Consider the following 24839-nt stretch of genomic DNA (forward strand, 5'->3'; position numbering starts at 1 on the left):
TCTCCCTGTCTCAATTTAACACTAAAGAAAGAACAAGGTAAGGGATATTTTGAATTTTCTTTCTACCCTTCTGTCTCCAGAGCAGGGGGTCTTCAAACTTGGCCCTTTTATGACTTGTGGACTTCAACTCCCAGAATTCCTCAGCCAGCGTGCCCGGTACACTGGCTGAGGAATTCTGGGAGTTGAAATCCACAAGTCATAAAAGGGCCAAGTTTGAAGACCCCTGCTCCAGAGAGTGTGCAGGTAATCCTTAACTTACAACCATTCGTTTGGTGATCATTCAGAGTTACAACACTGGAAAAAGTGGCTTATGACTAAGTTTCACACTTAACGACCACGGCAGCATCCCCACGGTCAGGTGATCAAAATTCAAACACTTGGCAACTGTCTCATTGATGACAGTTGTACTCTCCTGGGGTCATGTGATCACTATTTGTAACTTTCCCAGCCAGCTGACAAAGTCAGTGGTGTGGGCAGCTAAATTCAGTTAATAATAATAATTATTATTAATAATAATAATTCACTTAACAATTGCAGTGATTCGCCTAATAATAAAATTGGCCATGGTTTGCTTAACCCCCTTGATTAACAACAGAAATTGTGATCGAGGACTCCCTGTAAAGTACCTTGAATGTAAGTCGACACTCTGCAAGAATGGCTAAACAATTCTTCTCCAGGTGGTTTTACACACACACACACACACACACACACACACCCTCTATGAAGGATTTTTGGCAACCACATGCTTCCCTGAATTTCCCCCCCCCCCAAATTTTCCACTTAAACTTCACCAAAAGAAAGTGTGTGCTAACACTTTGTTGTTGTTCTTGCTGATCTAGGAAAGAGGGCTCAAGTCTTAATTTTACAAACCTTTGTTGCTGGATAGCCCCAGAGGTGACGATGATCATTACAAATCTGGGTTTAAGGAAGAATTTTAGATTAAAAAAAAATCCTTGTCCAGCCATATTTGAATCTTCTCTGAATCCGTTGTGTGTTTTTCCCCCCCTCTGTAGAGCTACTGGTTTTACCACCCGTTCTGATATTGGTCCCGCTCGGGATGCTAATGACCCTGTGGATGATCGTCATGCCCCTCCGGGGAAGAGAACTGTTGGGGATCAGATGAAGAAAAACCAGACAGCTGATGACGACGACGAAGATCTGAACGATACAAATTATGATGAGGTGATGTCATTTTGTCACACTGGTCAGTGCTGCTGATGAAGCGGAGTTATATTTGCAATATTGTTCAGTCGCCTCCCTGTCCTTCAGCGTCTCCCGGAGTTTGCCCAAATTCACGTTCATTGCGTTGGTGACACCATCTAACCATCTCATCCTCTGCCCTCCCCTTCTCCTTTTGCCTTCCATCTTTCCCAACAACGGCGGTTTTTTCCCCCAAGGAGTCCTCATTAAATGGTGGCCAAAGTATTTGAGCTTCAGCATCTGTCCTTCCAAAGGACAGTCAGGATTGTTGTCATTTCGGATTGACTTGATTTATATTTTCTTTTTTTTTATTGAAAAGTTTTTCAATACATTTTATCTTTAACAAAAACAACCCCTCCCCACCCCCACCCCCCTTCCCAACCCAACCCAACCCTCCCCCCCTCCCCTTCCCCCCTCCCCGACTTCCCAGAGCTAAATACAAGGTATAAAAGTAAAAAACAATCATAAACTACCATATGCTAACAACAATAAACTATTAGGTCTATCGCACTTTAGCTCTTATAAAATGACTACAAGCAATATAAATGTCACATCGATACTTATTCAAATGCTAAATGAAACCTTTTAGTCCCATATTTGTTCTGGATGTAATCAATCCATACTTGATTTATATTTTCAATACCATCTTGTTTTGTTCAGCTTCTGTAATTTGCTTAAGGATTGATCAGTCCTTTTTTTTTTCAAAATTGTAATATTTTTTATGTGGAATGCTATAGATTTTAACCTGTTCTTTTTTCTCCCTCTATGACTAACTCCTTAAACTAAACTCTGTATCCATCAATCCGTCCATCCATCCATGTCTGTCTGTCTATCTATCTATCTATCTATCTATCTATCTATCTATCTATCTATCTCTATCTTATCTATCTATCTATCTATCTATCTATCTATCTATCTATCTATCTATCTCTATCTTATCTATCTATCTATCTATCTATCTATCTATCTATCTATCTATCTATCTATCTATCTATCATCTTATCCATCCATCCACCTTAAGGCTAACCAGGCTATAAAACTGGATTTATTTCATCGTTTTGATTTTGGTGGGTTACATTAAGAGGATAACATGAGCTGACGTGACTGTTTTGCCCTGTGCAGTTCAATGGATATGCTGGAAGCTTGTTCTCCAGTGGACCTTATGAAAAAGATGATGAAGAGGCAGATGCAATTTATGCTGCTTTGGATAAAAGGATGGATGAAAGAAGAAAAGAGAGAAGGTAGGGTTGTTGGGTTTTTTTTTTAAGGATGAGAGATGTTGACCCTGTACTTTGATTTGAAACCTGCATATTCAAATGTCAGCTGCTAGTTTTGAGGTTTTGGTGTTTGTTTGATTTTGGGTGTCTTAAATATTTAAAAGATAACCGAGAAAATTATTGGATTGGCTGACATATTGGCCAATTTTATTTTCTAGGGAACAGCGTGAGAAAGAGGAGATTGAAAAGTACCGAATGGAACGACCAAAAATTCAGCAGCAGTTCTCAGATCTGAAAGTAAGGACACAGCAATATGTATTTGATTATGAACACACACACACACACACACACACACACACACACACACAGAGAGAGAGAGAGAGAGAGAGAGAGAGAGAGAGAGAGAGAGAGAGAGAGAGACATATGATATATGATATCATATATATTATTTATTTATTTGTTTCAATTTATATACCGCCCTTTTCCCGAGGGACTCAGGGCGGTTTACAGGGCAAATTAAAACAGTGCAATGTACAAATTAAAATAAAATTAAATTAATAGCCCCAAAACAGTTTAAAATTTAAAATTTAAAACCATTAAAACCCCTCAGTCCAGGCTGGCTAAGTCAAATAGCCAAGTTTTTAGGTCCCGGCGAAACGAGCGAAGGTCGGGGGTGATCCGGAGTTCCACAGGCAGCTGATTCCATAGGGCAGGTGCGCCCACTGAGAACGCCCTCCCCCTGGGGATCGCCCAACGGCACTCCCTGACCGGCGGGACCCTGAGGAGGCCCTCCCTGTGGGAGCGCACAGGACGCTATATATACATATACATACCAACATGGCAACGTTAGTATCTCTGAGTCTTTCTCTTTTATTTTTAATATCAATCGATCCATTTCTGCACAGTGTTAATATTTTCTTAAATAGTTCTTTGGTTGGCAAGTTTTCAATATTGGCCAAATACAATTCTCGCTGCAGTTAATACTTGTAAAATTTAAGTATATATAGTCTTTCTCACAGTTTCTTCCTATTACGCCTAACAGAAACAGTTCTGGCTTGAAATCTACATGCTTTTTAGTCATTTTTTTCCCCAACCGAAATGATTTTGACCAAAATCTTAGCTTTAGGGCACGTCCACCGGGCACTAAGAATCTCCACGCTAAAAGTCGAAGATGGGTAAATGGAGGAAAGGGTCATTTGAATGCCGTGTAAGCAATTTCAGTGACAGGTTGTGAATGTTGCTTTGGCAGAGAAAATTGGCTGAAGTTACAGAAGAAGAATGGCTAAGTATTCCTGAGGTTGGCGATGCCAGGAACAAGCGCCAGAGGAATCCGCGTTACGAAAAACTGACACCTGTTCCGGACAGTTTCTTTGCGAAGCACTTGCAGTCGGGAGAGAATCACACATCGGTGGACCCCCGGCAGACGGTGAGAATCTGCTGGGATTTCTTGGTTTCAACAGGTTTTCTGAAAGGATGGCTTGGTGAGAGACTTCCAATAGGACTGCCTATTTCATAGGCAAAAGAAGAGGGAATCTCGTCTTGTCTCGTGTCCAAAGTTCAGGAACTAGAAAGGGGGGAAATTATTAATTTAAATTTAAAAAGATTTTTTTTTTACGATCCTGTAATCCCTTTTATCGGGATGGAGTCAGGGTGACTGAATGGAGCTGAGCGTTTACTGGCCGGCTGCCCTTCCTGGCACCTATGCGGAGTTTGCAGCAAATATTTACTTTTTTGCACCTTGATAGAGAAACACCTGTCGCTGCCTGGGATTGAACTCTTAGCCTCCCACCTCTCAGCCTTCACCTCTAGGCCACCACGCCACTCTAAATTTTAAAAAGAGTAAAAACTTTAATAACAACATAGATTTACATAGCTCTAGCCCAGTGCCGGGCCACGTTGATAATTCCGGCCAGCAAGTCATTCTGTGTGCATTTTGGTCCTGGGGGCATTGTAAAAGACAGATGGTTGTTTGAATCGGGCCACATTGGCAGTAAATATCCTTGTCCTCAGGGAGAGACCCCGGTTTTAACATGTGGTCTAGCCTAACCAGTGTGCAATCTATTTAACATCTGCATCCAGTTTTGGTCACCATGATGTAAAAAAAGATGTTGAGAATCTGGAAAGAGTACAGAGAAGAGCAACAAAGATGATCAGGGGACTGGAGGCTAAAACATATAAGGAATGGTTGCAGGAATTGGGAATGTCTAGTCTAATGAAGAAAAGGATGAGGGGGGACATGATAGCAGTCTTCCAGTATCTCAGGGGCTGCCCCAAAGAAGAGGGAGTCAAGCTGGTCTCCAAAGCACCCAAAGGCAGGACAAGAAGCAGCGGATGGAAACTAACCAAGAAGAAAAGCAACCTAGAACTGAGGAGAATTTTCCTAATAGTAAGAATAATTAACCAGCAAATAATTAACCAGCAAATAATTAACCAGCAAATAATAATTAAGAATAGCAACCTGCCTCCAGAAGCTGTGAATGCTCCAACACAAGTTTTTTAAGAAGAGACTGGACAGCCGTTTGTCCGAAATGGGATAGGGTTTGCCACCTGAACAGTGGGGTCAGACTAGAAGACCTCCAAGGTCCCTTCCAACTTTATTATTATTATTAACAACCTGCCTTCAGAAGCTGGAAGTTTTTAAGAAGAGCCTGTTCAGCCATTTGTCTGAAATGGGATAGGGTCTCACGCCTGAGCAGGGGGTTGGACTGGATGACCTCCAAGATCCCTTTCAACTACTACTACTACTACTACTACTACTTCTTCTTCTTCTTCTTCTTCTTCTTCTTCTTCTTCTTCTTCTTCTTCTTCTTCTTCTTCTTATTATTATTATTATTATTATTATTATTATTATTATTATTTCCAAATCTGCACTCCTCCGAACCTCCAGGCAACTCCTGGAGAGAACCAAAAATAATAGAAAGACGGGCTGAATTTTCAATGAAGGTTTAATAAAGGACAAGCTCATTCCTGCCAATCTTCACTGCACTGAGAAGAACTGAATGGGACCCTTTGAATTATGCTTTTCCTCTGGCACAAATAAATGGCTGTTCGTTACCTCACTGGGCTCCTGCGCTGGGATCTTTGCAATACATAAACCTTTTCTTGGTTGCCTAAACAGAGGCATAGTATCAACAGCACGTGAAGTATTAGCACCACCGCTTTATAAAACTTTTAATAAGACCACACCTGGAACACTGCGTCCAGCTTTGGTCACCACATTACAGAAGAGATGTTGAGACTTTGGGAAAAAGCGCAGAGAAGAGCAACTAAGGTGATTAAAGGCCTGGAGACTAAAACATAACGAAGAACGGCTGCAGGAATGGGGTATGGCCAATTTAGAGGGGGAAAAAAGAAAGACTAGGAGTGACATGACAGCAGTCTTCCAGTATTTAACTGGGTTTTAGATTTACTCTTGGGGCTTGAATTTAATTTAATTGTTTTAATTGTTTTTAATTTTTTGTATTCATGGTTTTAACTGCCCTGTAAACCGCCCTGAGTCCTACGGGAATAGGGCGGTATACAAATCCAATAAAATAAATAAATAAATAAATAAATTTGAGGGGCTGGCAAAAAGGAGAGGGTGGGAGAGGGGTGTCAACTTATTTTCCAAAGCACCGTAAGGCCGCACAAGAAACAATGGATAGAAGCTAATCAAGGTGAGAAGCAACCTGGAGTTAAGGAGAAACTTCCTCATAGTGGGAACAGTCCACCAGTGGAACAGCTTGCCACCAAAAGTTGCGGGCGCTCCATCACTGGAGGATTTCAAGAAGAGATTGGACGGCTACTTGTCTGAAATGGCCTAGGGCAGTGATGGAGAACCTTCTAGAGACCGTGTGCCCAAACTGCACCCAAAACCCACTTATGTATAGTCGGGTGCCAGGTGGGCGTGGCCCATTGGGCGGGCGCGGTCGTGACGCAGAGGGTTTTTTTCCTGCGAGAAGTTGAAATTGATTGATTGAAACTTTTTTTTTTTGCACACGGCAGCGGAGGCCCAAAGCGAAAAGGTTTTATAAAACCCAGCTGAAGGCCTACTGGGCCTGGAGCGACGGCGCGCGTGCCCACAGAGAGGGCTCTGCGTGCCACCTGTGGCACGTGTGCCATAGGTTCGCCACCACGGGTATAGGGGTCTCCTGTCTGATCAAGGGGTTGAACTAGAAGACCTTGCAAGATCCCTTCCGGTTCTATTTTGATCGATCGATTGATTCAGCACTGCAACTGTTTCTTTTTATTGATGGAATTTGAAATTCCTTAATGCGCTCTCTCTCTCTCTCTCTCTTTCTCTCTCTGTCTCTCTCTCTCTCTTTCTCTCTCTGTCTCTCTCTCTCTCTCTTTCTCTCTCCCTCCCACCTCCCCCCCCCCGTTTATCTTATAGCAATTTGGCGGTCTGAATACCCCCTACCCAGGGGGCTTAAACACGCCTTACCCAGGTGGAATGACCCCAGGGCTGATGACTCCTGGCACAGGGGAGCTAGATATGAGGAAGATTGGACAAGCTAGAAACACCTTGATGGATATGCGTCTCAGCCAGGTAAGGATACCTGCCGGGGGGGGGGATGGGGGTGGGCGTGAGAAATACAACTTACGAACAGTCCCTAAGTGATCGTTCAAAGTTACGAGGAACCCTGAAAAGGCTACTCGGGACCTGAATTTGAAGTTCCTTCAGCCAACCCCATCCCCCCTCTTCTCCCCGCAGTGGGGGCACTTAGCAACCAGCCCACATTTGTGATGTCTGCAGCGTGCTGTGGACCCGTAACTGTGATTTGCAGCATTTTTGTATGGTTTTAAACGTCTGGTTTTCTGCCAACCCCCCCTCCCAGAGCACAGCGGGTTGCTTTTACGACCGAGGCCTTTGCTTTATGACCCACTGTGAAAAAGGTCATAAAATCAGGTGTGGTCCTGTAGCCACCTTCTCAATGACTGTCAGGACTTGAACAGCTGTAACTGAGGGCTCAATTACCGTCATAACTCAAGGACTACCTCTAGCGGTGTTGCTTATCAGAGTGAATAAACATCAGGGTGCTACATTACAGCTTCTAAATTATTTTATTTTTCCCACCGGGTTACGGTACTTGGAATAAATTTTCCTAATTTTAAAGGCCTTCCCTTTCCCTTATCTCAAGGGTCTCCCAAGCTTAGCAACTCTAAAGACTGTGGACTCCCAGTCCCAGAGGAATTCTGGGATTTGAAGTCCACAAGCCTTAAAAGTCGCCAAGTTTGGAGACCCCTTGCCTTATGTGATCGTTGTGAGCCTCCCAGAGCTGTGGAGAATCGGGCAGCGCGCCTAATAAATAAGTGAAGACATGGTGATGACGTTTTCGAAAGAGAATGATATTTGGAAAGGATTACTTAATTATGGGCATAAGCCTCTATTCCCTTTTCAGTGCTTTTATGGGAAAATGTATGTAGCCATTAGCTTTTTTTTTTTTTACACCGGTTTGTAAACCAGGCTTTGCTTAACCCTCAGGTCTCCGACTCGGTGAGCGGCCAAACAGTGGTGGATCCCAAAGGATACCTGACGGATTTAAATTCCATGATCCCCACCCACGGTGGAGACATCAAGTAAGACCCCCCCGGGTGTGACCCTGGTGCTCGTAGTTGTGTAATAACTGCCGAAAGAACGGAAATTTCTGAAAGTTGAAAGAGCTGCATGAATGTAGAAGCTGCATCCTGTCCCTGAGGCTACATTTGCCAGTGTCTTCTCCGTCCTTGCCCCTGGTCTGGTTTTAGTGGAAGACGGATATGATCATGTTGTCCAAGACATGGGGGTTCCATGGGGGTGTACAACACTTTGGGTCTGAAAGTCAGGTGGTTTGGAGTGAATGTGGCGTCCTTGGTGCTGTTCTGAGCTGAGTTGTTTTCTTGCCGATGTTTTATTACCCAACTAGGTAACGTCATTAGCACTGATGATGCCAACCTAGTTGGGTAGTGAAACCTCTGCAAGAAAAGGTCGGAGAGCACCAAGGACCCCGCAGTCCCCTTCTTCCTCTTCCTCCTCTCCGCAAACCCCACTCCCTTCTAGCACTGATGATGTTTCCTAGTTGGGTCACGAAATGTCTGCAAGAAAACAACCCAGCTCAGAGAGCACCAAGGACCCCATAGTCTTCCTCCTCCTCCTCCTCCTCCTCCAAAAACCTCACTCCCTTCTCGCACTGATGATGTTCCCTATTAGGTAATGAAATGTCTGCAAGAAAACACCCAAGCTCAGAGAGCAGCAAGGACCCCACAGTCTTCCTCCTCCTCCTCCTCCTCCTCCTCCTCCTCCTCCTCCTCCTCCTCCTCCTCCAGAAACCTCACTCCCTTCTCGCACTGATGATGTTCCCTATTAGGTAATGAAATGTCTGCAAGAAAACACCCAAGCTCAGAGAGCACCAAGGGCCCCACAGTCTTCCTCCTCCTCCTCCTCCTCCTCCTCCTCCTCCTCCTCCTCCTCCTCCTCCTCCTCCTCCCACTCCACTCCACAAACCTCACTCCCTTCTCACAGTGATGGTGTTCCCTACTGGGTAATGAAATGTCTGCAAGAAAACAACCCAGGTCACAGAGCAGCAAGGGCCCCACAGTCCTCCTCCTCCTGCTCCCCCCACTCCACTCCACAAACCTCACTCCCTTCTCGCACTGATGATGTTACCTAGTTAGGTGATGCAACATCCACAAGAAAACAACCCAGATCAGAGAGCACTGCGTGCCCCACCTTTAAATCCTGACCCTTCTCGTTTTGACGTGGCGCGTGAAGAGAAGTCACAGGGGAATTCTTAATTCTCTTTGAGTCCCTGCAACTGATACCAACAGAGCTGGCGCTGCAGGGAAGGAAGCTTTATTCCCCCTCTGTCTTTCCCTCTCTCCCTAGCGACATCAAGAAAGCACGCTTGCTTCTTAAATCCGTGCGAGAGACGAACCCTCACCACCCGCCAGCCTGGATCGCTTCGGCGCGCTTGGAAGAGGTGACAGGGAAACTGCAGGTGGCTCGAAACCTCATCATGAAAGGGACCGAAATGTGCCCTAAGGTGAGGGCTGTTGTTTCGTTCACCTGCTCAGCTGTTGTTTCCTTTGCAGAAACTTAGTTTCCTGGATCCTTAAGACACGGGTAGTCCTCGACTTAGGACAGTTCATTGAGCGACCATGCATGGTTAACGGCGGCAGTGAAAAAAAAAGTGACTTTTGACTACTTTTCACGCTTGCGGCCACTGCAGCGTCCCCATGGCCACGGGGTCAAAATTCGGACGCTTGGCAGCTGGTTCGTGTTTATGACGGGGGCTGCGTCCTGGGGTCACGTGATCCCCTTTGGCGACCTTCTGACGAGCAGAGTCGACAGGGAAGCCAGACCCACTTAACGATTGTGTTCCTGACTGAACAGCTGAATAACAGGATCCTAGAGTAAAAAGAGTTGGGAGGGGCCTGGGAGGTCTTCTAGTCCAACCCTTTGCTCTGCGGCGATTCACTTATCAAGCGTGGCAAGGAAGGCTGGGTAATGGGTCAGCCCTCGTTAACACCTATCTTGCTTAACAATGGAAATTCTGGGCTTAATTGTCATAAATCAACCACGCTACCTGTATTGTTATTTCTCCTGTTCCTCCCACACCCTCCCTGTAGGACGTGAATCCCTTTAGGGGTCCCCAACCTGTGGGCCGCAGGACAGTAGTGGGCCCTGGTCACCGGGGCACGGGACAGGCTGACCAGTGCATGCATGTGTCTGTGCACATACCCCGTGTTGCGGTAGCGCTGTGCCTGTGGCGCGGGAAAACGGGTCACTGCCGTGCGGTGCAAAAATGAGATGCTGCTGTACCCCGGGGCATGAAAATGGGCCACCGCCGCACCCTGGGACGCGAAAATGGGACACTGCCATGCCACGGGGCGCGAAAACAGGACGCCACCGCGGGGCGCAAAAATGGGACCACCACCGCACCTCGGGGAAAAACAGGCTGCCGCCACTGCACTCTAGACACAGAATCGTACGGTGCTATGCCACGCAAGAATGGGGCAGGGCTAGCGAGTATTGCGCCAGCGCTAGCCCTGCCCTGTTTGCATCCCACGTGTGCTCACGGCCCCCCTGCACGCAAGGACACACCCGCGCGCATGTAAAATGCTTCCCCCTCCCTTTCCCTCCAGTCCGCCAACCGAGAAAGCTTGGTGACCTCTGCCTTAACAGATAAGCCGCTGACCTCCTTTATTGGCTGCATTTCTCCAGAGCGAAGATGTTTGGCTGGAGGCTGCCCGCTTGCAGCCCGGAGACACTGCCAAGGCTGTGGTGGCCCAGGCAGTCCGTCACCTTCCCCAGTCGGTCCGGATTTATATCAGAGCCGCCGAGCTGGAGACGGATATTCGAGCCAAGAAGAGAGTCCTTCGGAAAGGTGAGACGGGTGCACAGAGGGAAACCTCGGTTTGAAACGGAGAATTGGTGGGAGACTAGGTGCTTTAAAGGCCTCAAAACTGGTGGGTTGTGCCCCAGTTACGCCCTTTCCTGGACCAACAGTCTCTACTCATAGTCACTCATGCTTTAGTCAACTCCTGTCTTGACTGTTCCAATATGCTCTAGAAGGGGCGGCCCTTGAAGAGCATCTGGAAGCTCCAGTTGGTGCAAAATGCAGTAGCCTGTGTGGTTTTTCTGCAGACCCCCGGTGTGCACATGGGTCACCTCTCCTGCGGGAGCTGCATTGGTTGCCGATTTGCTTCCGGGTGCAATTCCAGGTGCTGTTTGTCAGCTTGAGAGCCCTTCATGGCTTGGGACCAGGTTATCTGAGGGACCGTCTCAGAGGGACCGATTCACCAGAGCAGGGAGACAAGGAATGTCGTGGGTCCCGTGCCCTGTGGGGGTACATCTGGGCATGACCCAGAAGAAAGGCCTTCTCCGTGGTGGCTCCCTCCCTCCCCTCTGGAACATCATCCCTCCGGAAATTAGACCGGCCCCCACTCTGACACTCTTTCGGAAGGCCCCAAAATCGTGGTTTTGCAAGCAGGCCTGGGGAACCCAGAGCGGGACGGAGGCCATGAAATGGCTGGTATAAATATGTGTGTGTGTGCGTGTGTGTGCTGGTAAGAAGGGATGATGGGAGATGCAGTTCAGTCACACCTAGAGGACCGGGTGTGTAAAGGTAGTTCCTTGATTTACAACCAGTGACTTAGTGACCATTCAAAGTTACGATAGACACCCCCTCCCCCCCCAAAAAGAGGACTTAGGAAGTTTTGACTCACGGCTACGTGATCACACTTCGGACACTTGGCAACACATCTGCGTTTCTGGCCCTTTCCCAAGTCCTGTGGTCACGTGGCCATGTTTTACGAATGTGTGTGGTTTACGAAGGCTGACTGTAAACCACCCAGAGATATGTGTGTGTGTGTGTGTGTGTGTGTGTGATGTGTATGTGTGATGTGTATGTGTATGTGTATATGTATGTATATATGTATGTGTAGATCTAGAGTCTCGGGTTTCTTCCCGCGTTCCATCTACGAAAACATATATATGTATATATGTACACACACACACACACACACACACACACACTGACTCTGTAAACCATCCAGAGATAATTGTAAAGCACTATATGGAGCAGTATATAAGTGCTATTGCTATTAGGGATTTCAAGGGCCGAGAGGGCAGGGCCAGACCTTACCTTGAGTGGTATGATGATTCCAAAGGGCGCGAGCCACGGCAGAAAGGATTCTTCGCATGGACCCTGCCAACCAAAATTCCTTGGCCAACGGGCTCCACATAATGCCCCTACTGCTGGCGCACCTGGGGCAGGCTGACCCCATTGGGGTGAGATGGTTCCTCAGGTAACTTAGACCCTCTGTTTGCTTGCCCATCCTTTTCCACGTTGAGCTATAAAAGCAGAAAGTTGGCAATGATTCCTAAGCGTGAATCTCCACCTGGCAGCTCAGGACAATGGCAGCGATGGGAAGTTGGGGACTCGGCTGCAATGTGACAGGCTAGCCCAGGGGTAGGCAACCTTGGCGCTTTTATGACTCGTGGACTTCAACTCCCGGAATTCCTGAGCCAGCATGGCTCAGCTTGGAAACTCTCCCTTTCCCCTCAGCGTGGCTGGCTCAAGAATTCTGGGAGTTGAAGTCCACGAGTCCTAAAAGAGCCAAGGTGGCCTACCCCTGGGCTAGCCGAAATGAGTTTGCAGACTTCGTTCTGGAATTCATTCCAGCTTACCGCTGGATTCCCTCGAGCTGCCTCCTGACAGCCTGCCTGTCAAATAAAACTCGGGATGTGTAGTCCACTAACGGCAGAGCTTGGCGCCCGGAGCTCTTCTTGAATCTTGACAGTCGTTTGATTTCTGTCAAGGCTCCTGAATAAAACCGGTTTACTAGTCCGAGCACTTAAGAAATGCCTGATTTTAATGATCTGTTGTTGTTGTTGTTAAGCAAAGCATTGCATTGGTTAAGGCAGACATGTCAAACACAAGGCCCGGGGGCCAGATCTGGCCCACGAAGTGGTTTCATGCAGCCCGCGAAGCCATCCTGGAAACAGCGAGGGAACGGCCCCCACTGCCTTGGCCCTGGCCCAGAGACCTTCCTCCTGCCAGAGACCCTCAGATCTGTCCCACTCCTGCCCAGGCCCCCATAGGCACCCTTGATGCCAACGATGTAGAGTTGGCCACGCCCACCCAGTAGGCCATAAGCACTCTAGCCACGCCCACCCAGTAGGCCACGCCCACCCAGCCCCTTGAGGGCAACCGCAATGCTGATGCAGCCCTCAAATGAAATTGAGTTTGACACCCCTGGGTTAAGGGAACCGTACAGTTTACTTGTGGCCACGGAGGGATTCTAGGCTGATTCCTCTTTTGACTCCACCCCCACCCCCCAAGGTTCTGCCACTCCTCCTTCTACAGGAGAGGAGTCAAAGTCAATTTAATGAGGGCCGCATCAGCATTGCGGTGAACCTCAAAGGGCCATTTGCTGTCCCCTTCTTTCCCTCAGGCTTGCCCCACAGAAGCCTCTCCTCTCCTTCCTGTCGCCTTCTCTCCCCCCTCACTCCTCCTCCTTCCCTCCCAAATCCCTCCTTTTATATCCTCTCCTCCTCTTCCTCCTCCCATGCATTCAGTCACTGCTGGCCTTTTACACACAGCGTTCACCAGCCGGAGCCGTGCTCGCCGATCCTGGGGCCAGGGCTTTTTTTCTCATAGAACGCTCAGAACGGAGTTCCGGCAACTTTTTGGGATGGAACCTTGTAGGGTAGGCAAGGCGGCTTGTATGACATGTGTGAGTTCCGGCACCTTTTTCTTTTACAAAAAAAGCACTGCCCGGGGCCTTAGCAAAGCCCCAGTAACACGGCAGCTGCAGCTGATCTCCCGCCGAAGACTTCTTGCGGCTGCCGGCCGCTTCCGGAAGCCCCGATCAGCTGAGGTCACGCTCACCATTCCCGGGCCCTCAGCAGAGCCCAGCAGCATCTCAGCTCCAGCTGACTCTTCCCCCGGGCCTCTCGGGTGCTGCTCCCCTTTCAGCTTACTCCCCCGCTACATTGTAAGTTGCCCCTTCAGCTTACTCCTCCGCTACATTGTAAGGACCCACCTCAGCTAACCGCCCAAGAAAGCAGAACCCTTGAAACAGGCATTGTCTCAAAAGGAACTTTTTTACGAGGGGTTAGCGACAGCGAGGAGGCCGAAGCCAGATCTGGGGGAAATCCCGCTGCAACGGGGTATAATTAAACTAGCAATCTTCCTCCTCCCACCAAAGTCGTAGTATCCCTTGGAAATCCAGCCGGTCCACAGGTGGCAAGATGTTTGGGTCACTGGCACAGTTGGCGTGCCTCTCAAGGTCTTCTCCGGTTTCATTTCTCCGTAGCCGTCTCCCTGATAAAGGGAGAGACATTCCTTTCTCTACAGCCGGAGTAGGCAACCGTGGCTCTTTTATGACTCGCGGACTTCAACTCCCAGAATTCCTGAGCTAGCCATGCTGAGGGGAAAGAGAGAGGTTTCCAAGCTGAGCCATGCTGGCTCAGGAATTCTGGGAGTTGAAGTCCACCAGTCGTGAAGGGGCCATAGTTTCCCCCATGCTGGTTCAGGAATTCTGGGAGTTGAAGTCCACGAGTCATGAAGGGGCCAAAGTTCACCCGTGCTGGCTCAGGAATTCTGGGAGTTGAAGTCCACCAGTCACGAAGGGGCCACAGTTCCCCCATGCTGGCTCAGGAATTCTGGGAGTTGAAGTCCGCGAGTCATGAAGGGGCCATACTTCTCCCATGCTGGCTCAGGAATTCTGGGAGTTGAAGTCCATGAGTCATGAAGGGGGCATAGTTCCCCCATGCTGGCTCAGGAATTCTGGGAGTTGAAGTCCACAAGTCATGAAGGGGCCATAGTTCCCCCATGCTGGCTCAGGAATTCTGGGAGTTGAAGTCCAAAATTCATGAAGGGGCCATAGTTCCCCCATGCTGGCTCAGGAATTCTGGGAGTTGAAGTCCACCAGTCACGAAGGGGCCACAGTTCCCCCATGCTGGCTCAGGAATTCTGGGAGTTGAAGTCCGCGAGTCATGAAGGGGCCATACTTCTCCCATGCTGGCTCAGGAATTCTGGGAGTTGAAGTCCATGAGTCATGAAGGGGGCATAGTTCCCCCATGCTGGCTCAGGAATTCTGGGAGTTGAAGTCCACCAGTCACGAAGGGGCCATAGTTCCCCCATGCCGGCTCAGGAATTCTGGGAGTTGAAGTCCGCGAGTCATAAAAGAGACAGGGTTGCCTACTCCCAGTCTAGGGGACAGAGGCGGGAGAGGAAAAGTAGGAAGCAAAAGTTATCCCAAGCGAAATCAAATTCCTCCCCCCACACACACACACACCCAGCAGAATGGCAGGCCCCAAAGAAGAGCACATATGCAGGGAAAACAATAAGGATTTGGGGACCTGACATGCATACTCAATCGCCTCCTCCTCGTCTGCCTGAGGGCCAGATCTAAACACATCACAGGCCAGATCTGGCCCGCGGGCCTTGAGTTTGACACGTCTGTTCTTCCGTGCACGCTTCAAAGGTTTCTCTTTCTATTAAATTTGCAAATTGGGTTACACCTGGCAGCTTGGATGTTGTTCGGTCCTGGATAAAGAAAAGCATTTCTGGGTTGTTGTTTTTTTTCCTCGTTTCTCTTTCTTAGCACTGGAGCATGTTCCAAATTCAGTCCGCTTATGGAAGGCAGCTGTTGAATTAGAAGAACCGGAGGATGCCAGGATAATGCTGAGTCGGGCGGTGGAATGCTGCCCCACCAGCGTGGAAGTAAGTTGGCAGATTGGTTTTGTCCACGGGTTGTGTTTGTGTGTGTGTGGGTGTGTGGGTGTGTGTGTGAACCTCTTCTTCAAAGCACCAGAAGGCAGGACAAGAAGAAACGGGTAGAATATCATTAAAGAGAAATCGAACCTGGAACTAAGGAGACATTTCCTGACAGTTAGAACAGTTAACCAGTGGAACGAGTTGCCTCCAGAAGCGGTGGGTGCTCCATCGCTGGAGGTCTTCAAAGAAGAAGACTGGGCAGCCGTTCGTCTGGGATGGTAGAGGGCAGAGGACACCAACCTTTCTTGGTTGGCAGACCGGAAGAAAAGGAAGGGGGGAAGCGTTTTATGTGCACGTGCGTGCACGCGCACGGGGCCGCAAGCATACACGTGATGCAAATGGGGCGGGGCTAGTGCTTAACGTGATACTTGCTAGCCCTGCCCTGTTCTTTGTTGCACAGGGCCCTGTTTCTCCGCCCCGAGGCACGGTGTCAGCCTGTTTTTGTACCCCGCAGCACGTCGGCGTCCCATTTTCATGCCCTGAGGTGCAGCATTGGCACGTTTTCGCACCCCGAGGTGCGGTGGCATCCCATTTTTGTGCCCCGAGGCGTGGCAACCGCCCATTTTTGCACCACGTGGCATGGCGTCCTGTTTTCACATCGCACAGCCGCAGCGCTAGCACAAGGTGTGCGCACGCACATATGCACATACTGGCCAGCCTGTCCTGTGGCCCACTGTCGGCCTACGGCCCACAGGTTGGGGACCCCTGGTATAGGGTCTCCTGCTCGAGTAGAGGGTTGGATTAGAAAACCTCCAAGATCCCTTCCGACACTGTTAATCTGTTAGCCTGTTTAGCGACTGTTAAAAGTTACAATGACGCTGTAAAAAAGTGACTTACGACGGTTCTTCACACTTATGAATGTTGCAGCATTGATTATACTCTCTGGATGCTTGGCAAGAAGCTTCCCCATTGACATTGCCTGTCAGAAGGTTACAGAAAATGATCACATGACGCTGCAACTGTCGTAAATGCGAGACAGTTGCCCAGTGTCCGAAGTTTGATCGCATTTTGTCTATCCGTGTCAGAAGCATCAGAATTAAAACAAGATATACTATACAACATAAAGTTGAAAATATAAGATTAAAATGTGTACAAGTTAAACAGATCTTGCCCAGAAATTAGCAACATTAATTGCCACAAAGAAGAGGGAGTCAAGCTATTCTCCAAAGCGCCTGAAGGCAGGATTAGAAGCAACGGATGGAAAGTAACCAAAGAGAGAAGCAACCTAGAACTGAGGAGAAACCTCCTGACAGTTAGAACAGTTAATTAGTGGAACGAGTTGCCTTCAGAAGCTGTGAATGCTTCAACACTGGAAGTTTTTAAGAAGAGACTGGACAGCCATTTGTCTGAAATGGTATAGGGTTTCCTGCTCGAGCTGGGGGTTGGACTAGATGACCTCCAAGGTCCCTTCCAACTTCTCTTCTCTTCTCTTCTCTTCTCTTCTCTTCTCTTCTCTTCTCTTCTCTTCTCTTCCATATTTCCTATTCTGTTCTATTCTATTCTATTCTATTCTATTCTATTCTATTCTATTCTATTCTATTCTATTCTATTCTATCCCATCCCACCTTATCCCATAATATTCTACTTGTGCTGCCTGAAATCCTTAAGCGTACACTGATAGGACACAAAGGGCATTTTGATCACTTGAGGCCAGTTTTGTTGCAACAGTCACAAGTGTGAAGAACGGTCATGAGTCATTTTTTTTCTGTGCCGTTGTAACTTGGGAAGGTCACTAAGTGAGTGGTTGTAAGTCAGTCAGCCAAAGTCTCTGAAGAGGCCGCTGGGCAGCCTTCCCGCCAACGTGGTTCCTCTCTTCCAGCTGTGGCTGGCCCTGGCAAGACTCGAAACCTATGAAAACGCCCGCAAGGTCTTGAACAAAGCCCGCGAGAACATCCCAACGGACCGGCACATCTGGATTACAGCTGCCAAGCTGGAGGAGGCCAACGGGAACACGCAAATGGTGGAGAAGATCATTGATCGAGCCATCACCTCTCTGAGGGCCAACGGAGTGGAAATCAACCGAGAACAGTGGATCCAGGTACTTAACTGAGCATTCCTCTTTGAAAGCCGTGACTTTTCCTAAATCTGGCATCTTCCAGGCCTTTTGAAATGAGGTCTCCCAAATTACTCAAGGCGCCAAGTCGGGGGAAAAACTGCTTTAGACCATTCTTTTTCATTATTTATTTCTTTTGACCTCACCTTCATTGTGTTTACACACAATTCAAGGCAGCGAACGTAACTCATCCTCCTTCCGCCTCCTATTTTTCCCCCCCCCCCACAACAACCCTGTGAGGTGGGTTGGGCTGAGAGAGAGAGGGACTGGCCCAAAGTCACCCAGCCGATTTTCATGCCTAAAGTGAGACTAGAACTCAGTGTCTCCTGATGATTGGCTCAAAGTGATCCAGCTGCCTTTTGTACGTCAGGTGGGATATTTTATTTGTTCAGGGCGGGTGCTACTATAGGATAAAAATAGAATAGGAATAGGAATGGAATGGGATAAACATTGTAGAATCGAATCAAATCAAAATACAGAATAGACTAGAATCGATAAATAGAATAGAATAGAATAGATAAACAGATAGAATAGAATAGAATAGAATAGAATAGAATAGAATAGAATAGAATAGAATAGAATAGACAGATTGTAGAATAGATTGTAGAATAGAATACATTGTAGAATAGAATAGAATAGAATAGCATAGAATAAGGGAGCGGAAGGAAGAGAAGAGAATATAGAACAGAATAGAATAGAATAATAACTTCATTGCCAGTTTAAATGTACAGTAATCAGCATACATTAAAATGAGATTTCGTTGCATATTGCTCTCAAAGGGTAAACCACCTCCAATATACACTGCGTAAATATGACAAAAATCATAATTATGCTTATGCCCACATGCACACACATATATTACCCAGAGAAAAAACATAGTTTACTTTGGATGTATACATATACATCTGGAATAGAATGAACGAGATGTGGAAAACCTATTGGAAAATGCCTCATGGGTCCCAGTTCATTTCGTAACAATTTCTGTGGAAGCTTGGGACACGGGAAATATATGAGAATATTTGTAGCTCAAGATTGAAATAAGAGATCCTCTCTGAGCTTGGTTGTTTTCTTGCAGAAGTTTCATTACCCAAACTATGATTTTACCTAGTTTGGGTAATCAAAAGTCTGCAAGGAAACAAGCAGAGAGCACCAGGGACACCTCAAATATATGAATATTTCATATGTTATGGATTGAAACATCTGGTCTTCTGGAATCTACCAGAAATAGATGGGAGAGACGGTGGGGATGTTTAAGAAGGATGGTTGCAATACACGCAATAAAAGAGAATATTTTTTTTCTGCTTTTCAGTTATAGTTAAATATTTAATCACTACCTTGTCGTGGCGAAGGGGCTTGCGTAATTCAATGAAGCTATGAGCTATGCCGTGCAGGGCCACCCAAGACGGACAGGTCATAGCTGAGAGTTCTGACAAAACGTGATCCACTGGAGAAGGAAATGGCAACCCACTCCAGCATCTTTGCCATGAAAACCCTATGGACAGTACCAAAAGGCAAAACGATATGATGCTGGAAGATGAGCCCCTCAGGTCGGAAGGCGTCCAATATGCTACTGGGGAAGAGCAGAGGGCTAGTACTAGTAGCGCCAGAAAGAATGAAGCGACTGGGCCAAAGCCGAAAGGACGCTCAGCTGTGGATGTGTCTGGTGGTGAAAGGAAAGTCCGATGCTGTAAAGATTTTTTCTCCATAGGAACCTGGAATGTAAGATCCATGAATCAAGGAAAGCTGGACGTGGTCAAACAAGAGATGTCAAGACTGAACATTGACATCTTAGGTATTAGCGAACTAAAATGGACAGGAATGGGTGAATTTAATTCAGATGACCATCAGGTATACTACTGCGGGCAAGAATCCCTCAGAAGAAATGGAGTAGCCTTCATAGTCAATAAAAGAGTAGGAAAATCAATACTGGGATACAATCCTCAAAATGACAGAATGATCTCAGTTCGAATCCAAGGGAAACCATTCAATATCACAGTAGTCCAAGTCTATGCCCCAACCACCAGTGCTGAAGAGGATGAAATTGACCAGTTCTATGAAGCCCTACAGCACCTTATAGAACTAACACCAAAAAATGATGTCCTTATCATCATGGGGGATTGGAATGCTAAAGTAGGAAGCCAAAAGATAACTGGAATAACAGGCAAGTTTGGCCTTGGAGTACAAAATGAAGCAGGGCACAGGCTGATAGAATTTTGTCAAGAGAATACGATGGTCATAGCAAACACTCTTTTCCAACAACCCAAGAGACGGCTCTACACATGGACATCACCAGACGGTCAACACAGAAATCAGATTGACTATATGCTCTGCAGCCAAAGATGGAGAAGCTCTATACAGTCGGTAAAAACAAGACCAGGAGCTGACTGTGGCTCAGACCATGAGCTTCTCCTTGCAAAGTTTAGGCTTAAACTGAAGAAAGTAGGGAAAAGCACTAGGCCACTCAGGTATGAATTAAATCATATCCCTATTGAATATACAGTAGAGGTGACAAATAGATTTAAGGAATTAGATCTGATAGACAGAGTGCCTGAAGAACTATGGACAGAGGTTCGCGACATTGTACAACAGGTAGCAACCAAAACCATCCCAAAGAAAAAGAAATGCAAGAAAGCAAAATGGCTGTCTGAGGAAGCTTTGCAAATAGCTGAGGAAAGGAGGAAAGCGAAAGGCAAGGGAGAAAAACATAGATATGCCCAATTGAATGCAGAATTCCAGAGAATAGCTAGAAGAGATAAGAATGCCTTCTTAAATGAACAGTGCAAAGAAATAGAAGAAAACAATAGAATAGGGAGGACCAGAGATCTTTTCAAGAAAATTGGAGAGATGAAGGGAACATTCCATGCAAAAATGGGCATGATAAAGGACCAAAATGGCAGGGACCTAACAGAGGCAGAAGAGATTAAGAAGAGGTGGCAAAATTACACAGAAGAACTATACAAGAATGAGCTTAACGTCCCTGATAATCACAATGAGGTGGTCACTGACCTCGAGCCAGACATCCTAGAATGTGAAGTGAAGTGGGCCTTAGAAAAGCTGAGCAACAACAAAGCTAGTGGAGGTGACAGTATTCCAGCTGAGCTATTCAAAATCTTAAAAGACAGTGCAGTAAAAGTGCTACACTCAATTTGCCAGCAAATTTGGAAAACTCAGCAGTGGCCACAGGATTGGAAAAGATCAGTTTACATTCCAATTCCAAAGAAAGGCAGTGCCAAAGAATGTTCAAACTATCGCACCATTGCACTCATTTCTCATGCTAGTAAAGTCATGCTTAAAATCCTACAAGCTAGACTTCAACAGTATGTGGATCGAGAACTACCAGAAGTACAGGCAGGATTTCGAAGAGGCAGAGGAACTAGAGATCAAATTGCCAACATACGCTGGATCATGGAGAAAGCTAGGGAGTTCCAGAAAAACATCTACTTCTGCTTCATTGACTATGCTAAAGCCTTTGATTGTGTGGATCATAACAAACTGTGGCAAGTTCTTAAAGAGATGGGAGTACCAGACCATCTTATTTGTCTCTTGAGAAACCTATATGCGGGTCAAGAAGCAACAGTGAGAACTGGACACGGAACCACTGATTGGTTCAAAATTGGGAAAGGAGTCCGGCAAGGCTGTATACTGTCGCCCTGCCTATTTAACTTATATGCAGAGCACATCATGAGAAAGGCAGGGCTAGATGAATCAATAGTTGGAATTAAGATTGCTGGAAGAAATATCAACAACCTAAGATACGCAGATGATACCACTCTAATGGCAGAAAGTGAAGAAGAACTAAAGAGCCTCTTGTTGCGGTTGAAAAAGGAGAGTGCAAAAGTTGGGTTGAAACTTAACATTAAGAAAACCAAGATCATGGCATCTGGCCCTCTCAATTCCTGGCAAATAGATGGGGAAGAAATGGAGGTAGTGACAGATTTTGTTTTCCTGGGCTCCAAGATCACTGCAGATGGGGACTGTAGCCAAGAAATTAAAAGACGCTTGCTCCTGGGAAGGAAAGCCATGGCAAATCTAGACAGCACACTAAAAAGCAGAGACATCACCCTGTCGACAAAAGTGCGTATAGTCAAGGCTATGGTCTTCCCAGTTGCAATGTATGGCAGTGAAAGTTGGACCATAAGAAAGGCTGAGCGCCAAAGAATTGAGGCCTTTGAACTCTGGTGCTGGAGAAGACTCCTGCGAGTCCCTTGGACTGCAAGGCGATCAAACCGGTCAGTCCTAGAGGAGATCAATCCTGACTGCTCTTTAGAAGGCCAGATCTTGAAGCTAAAACTCAAATACTTTGGCCACCTAATGAGAAAGAAGGACTCACTGGAGAAGAGCCTAATGCTGGGAAAGATCGAGGGCAATAGAAGAAGGGGACGACAGAGAATGAGGTGGCTGGATGGAGTCACTGAAGCAGTAGGCGTGAGCTTAAATGGACTCCAGAAGATGGTGGAAGACAGGAAGGCCTGGAGGAACGTTGTCCATAGGGTCGCGATGAGTCGGACACGACTTCGCAGCTAACAACAACAACCCTCTGAACTAATGAAGCGCATGTATCTGTCATTGCTCGTTGCTCTAAAGTGAATTTTTCAAGAGAAAAGTATTATTATTACTACCTTTTTTTTCCTCCATTGGAAATGAAAAATGTTTAGCCTGAACATGCATTCTTCTAAGAGAGGAGTCTCTAGGCTTGGCAACTTTTAAGACTAGTGGACTTCAGCTCCCAGAATCCCATGCCGGCTGGGGAATTCTGGGAGTTGAAGTCCACAAATGTGAAAGTCGCCAAGGGTGGAGACCCCCTCTGTTCTAACGTATTGTGACTTCTCCCCTCTGCTTGGGTGAAAACGCGGTGGCAAAGAACAGCCAGTTCAGTTATGGGCATTGCCAGGCTATTGACCAACGGAAGCTCTCAAGGATGTCTGTGTTGGGGTGGAATTGCCCCTTTTTTGCCCTGGCTGAGGGAGGTCAGAATATATTTTTTTCCCCCCAGGATGCTGAAGAATGCGATAAAGCTGGAAGCGTGGCCACATGCCAAGCTATCATGAGAGCGGTGATTGGAATTGGGATTGAAGAGGAAGACCGCAAGCACACCTGGATGGAAGATGCTGATAGTGTAAGTGCCAAACCTCAGGTGTGAAGCTGAGGTCAGGCCCAGGTGGCAGAGTTAGAGGTGGAACACTGTAGCCCAGGGGTCTTCAAACTAGGCCCTTTTATGACTTGTGGACTTCAACTCCCAGAATTCCTCAGCCAGCATAGCATAGCATAGCTGGCTGAGAAATTCTGGGAGTTGAAGTCCACAAGTCATAAAAGGGCCCAGCTTGAAGACCCCTGGGCTAGCCTATGCAAGAGAAGGATTTTGGGGGGGGATATGATAAGAGAATAGCAGAGTTGGAAGGGACCTTGGAGGTCTTCTAGTCCCAACTCAAGCAGGAAACCTTACACCATTTCAGACAATTGGCTGTCCAGTCTCTTAAAAACCAACAGTGTTGGAGCACCTACAACTTCTGGAGGCAAGTCGTTCCATGGGTTAATTATTCTCGCTGTCAGGAAATTTCTCCTTCGTTCTAGGTTGTTTCTCTCTTTGATTAGTTTCCATCCGTTGCTTCTTGTCCTGCCTTCGGGTGCTTTGGAGGATAGGCTGATCCCCCCCTTCTTTATGGCAGCCCCTTATATATTATGTCACGGAGAAAGGGGGGCTGAGGACAAGAAGTAATGGGGGGGGGAAAGATCTTTAAAGAGAAATCCACCCTAGAAGAAAGAAGAATTTTCTGAGAGTGAGAACAATGAATCAGTGGAACGACTTGCCTCCAGAAGTTGTAAGTGCTCCACCACCAGAGGTTTTCAAGAAGAGACTGGACAGCCATTGGACTGTGATGGTAGGGTCTCCTGCCTTGAGCAGGGGTTGGACTAGAAGACCTCCAAGATCCCTTTCAGACCTATAGTTCTACATTCTATGATTCTCCGTGTTAGGAGGGGATCAACAGGTTGAGGGAGGCGTCCCTGGCTGAGGAATTCTGGGAGTTGAAGTCCACAAGTCCTAAAAGGACCAACTTTGAAGACCCCTGTTTCTCCTTATTTCTAGGTTAACGTAGCCAATAGCCAAATTGTCTGGCTGGATTAGAAATCACTTAAGCACCTGAAAATCAAAACAATCATTCCTGTAACACTGGGGTCTTCAAATTAGGCCCTTTTATGATTCGTGGACTTCAACTCCCAGAATTCCTCAGCTAGCATGCTTGGCTGAGGAATTCTGGGAGTTGAAGTCCACGAGTCATAAAAGGGCCCAGTTTTTGAAGACCACTGCTGTCGCCTATCTCACATTACCTGTTCCTCCCAGGAGCCCTGGTTGCGCAATGGTTAGAATGCAATATTTAGGCAAATTCTGCTCACAGCCAGCAGTTCGATCCTGACCGGCTTCAAGGTTTCTCTCAGCCTTCCATCCTTCCGAGGTTGGTAAAATGAGGACCCGGATTGTTCGGGGGCAATATGCTGACTCTGTAAACCTCTTAGAGAGGGCTTGTAAAGCACTGTGCAGCGCTATATAAGTCTCAAGTGCTATTTTATCTGATCGCTTTATCAATTATTATTATTATTATTATTATTATTATTATTATTATTATTATTATTATTATTATTATTATTATTATTATTATTACATTTATATACTGCCCTTTCCCGAAGGACTCAGGGCGGTTTATAGGGTGATTAAAAAACCAAGATACAAAAGTTAAAAACAAATTTTAAAAAAAATTATATTTGTCCCTGCATAAATAAAACCCCAGTTAAAATTAAGATTAATCCTCAGCCTGGGCCAGAGAGCTCGAAGAGCCAGGTCTTCAGGTCCCGGCGGAATGAACGAAGGTCAGGGGCAGTCCTGAGCTCCACGGGCAGCTGGTTCCAAAGGGCAGGCGCCCCCACTGAGAAGGCCCTATCCCTGGGTGTCGTCCACCGGCAATCTCTTACCGCCGGCACCCTGAGAAGACCCTCCCTGTGTGAGCACACTGGACGAAGGGAACTTGATGCCGGCAGCAGGTGTTCCCTCAAATATCCCGGACCCAAGCCATTTAGGGCTTTATAGGTCATCACCAGCACCTTGAATCTCACCCGGAGGGCAACCGG

General features: G+C 46.9%; 1 protein-coding gene across 1 annotated transcript in view; it reads left to right on the top strand.

Moving 5' to 3' along the window:
* Nucleotides 1–24839, top strand: part of PRPF6 (pre-mRNA processing factor 6) — a 48285-nt gene that overhangs the window by 4048 nt on the left and 19398 nt on the right. Inside the window, exons 2-12 of the mRNA XM_083360835.1 lie at nt 1014–1182; nt 2323–2441; nt 2636–2714; nt 3667–3843; nt 6790–6945; nt 7882–7976; nt 9262–9418; nt 10600–10762; nt 15492–15610; nt 17484–17702; nt 22711–22833. Of these exons, the coding sequence (XP_083216961.1) occupies nt 1014–1182; nt 2323–2441; nt 2636–2714; nt 3667–3843; nt 6790–6945; nt 7882–7976; nt 9262–9418; nt 10600–10762; nt 15492–15610; nt 17484–17702; nt 22711–22833 (1576 nt within the window). The remainder of the gene's footprint in view (nt 1–1013; nt 1183–2322; nt 2442–2635; nt 2715–3666; nt 3844–6789; nt 6946–7881; nt 7977–9261; nt 9419–10599; nt 10763–15491; nt 15611–17483; nt 17703–22710; nt 22834–24839) is intronic.

The sequence above is a fragment of the Vipera ursinii genome (genome assembly GCF_947247035.1).
Source record: "Vipera ursinii genome assembly, chromosome: 3".
NCBI lineage: Eukaryota > Metazoa > Chordata > Lepidosauria > Squamata > Viperidae > Vipera > Vipera ursinii.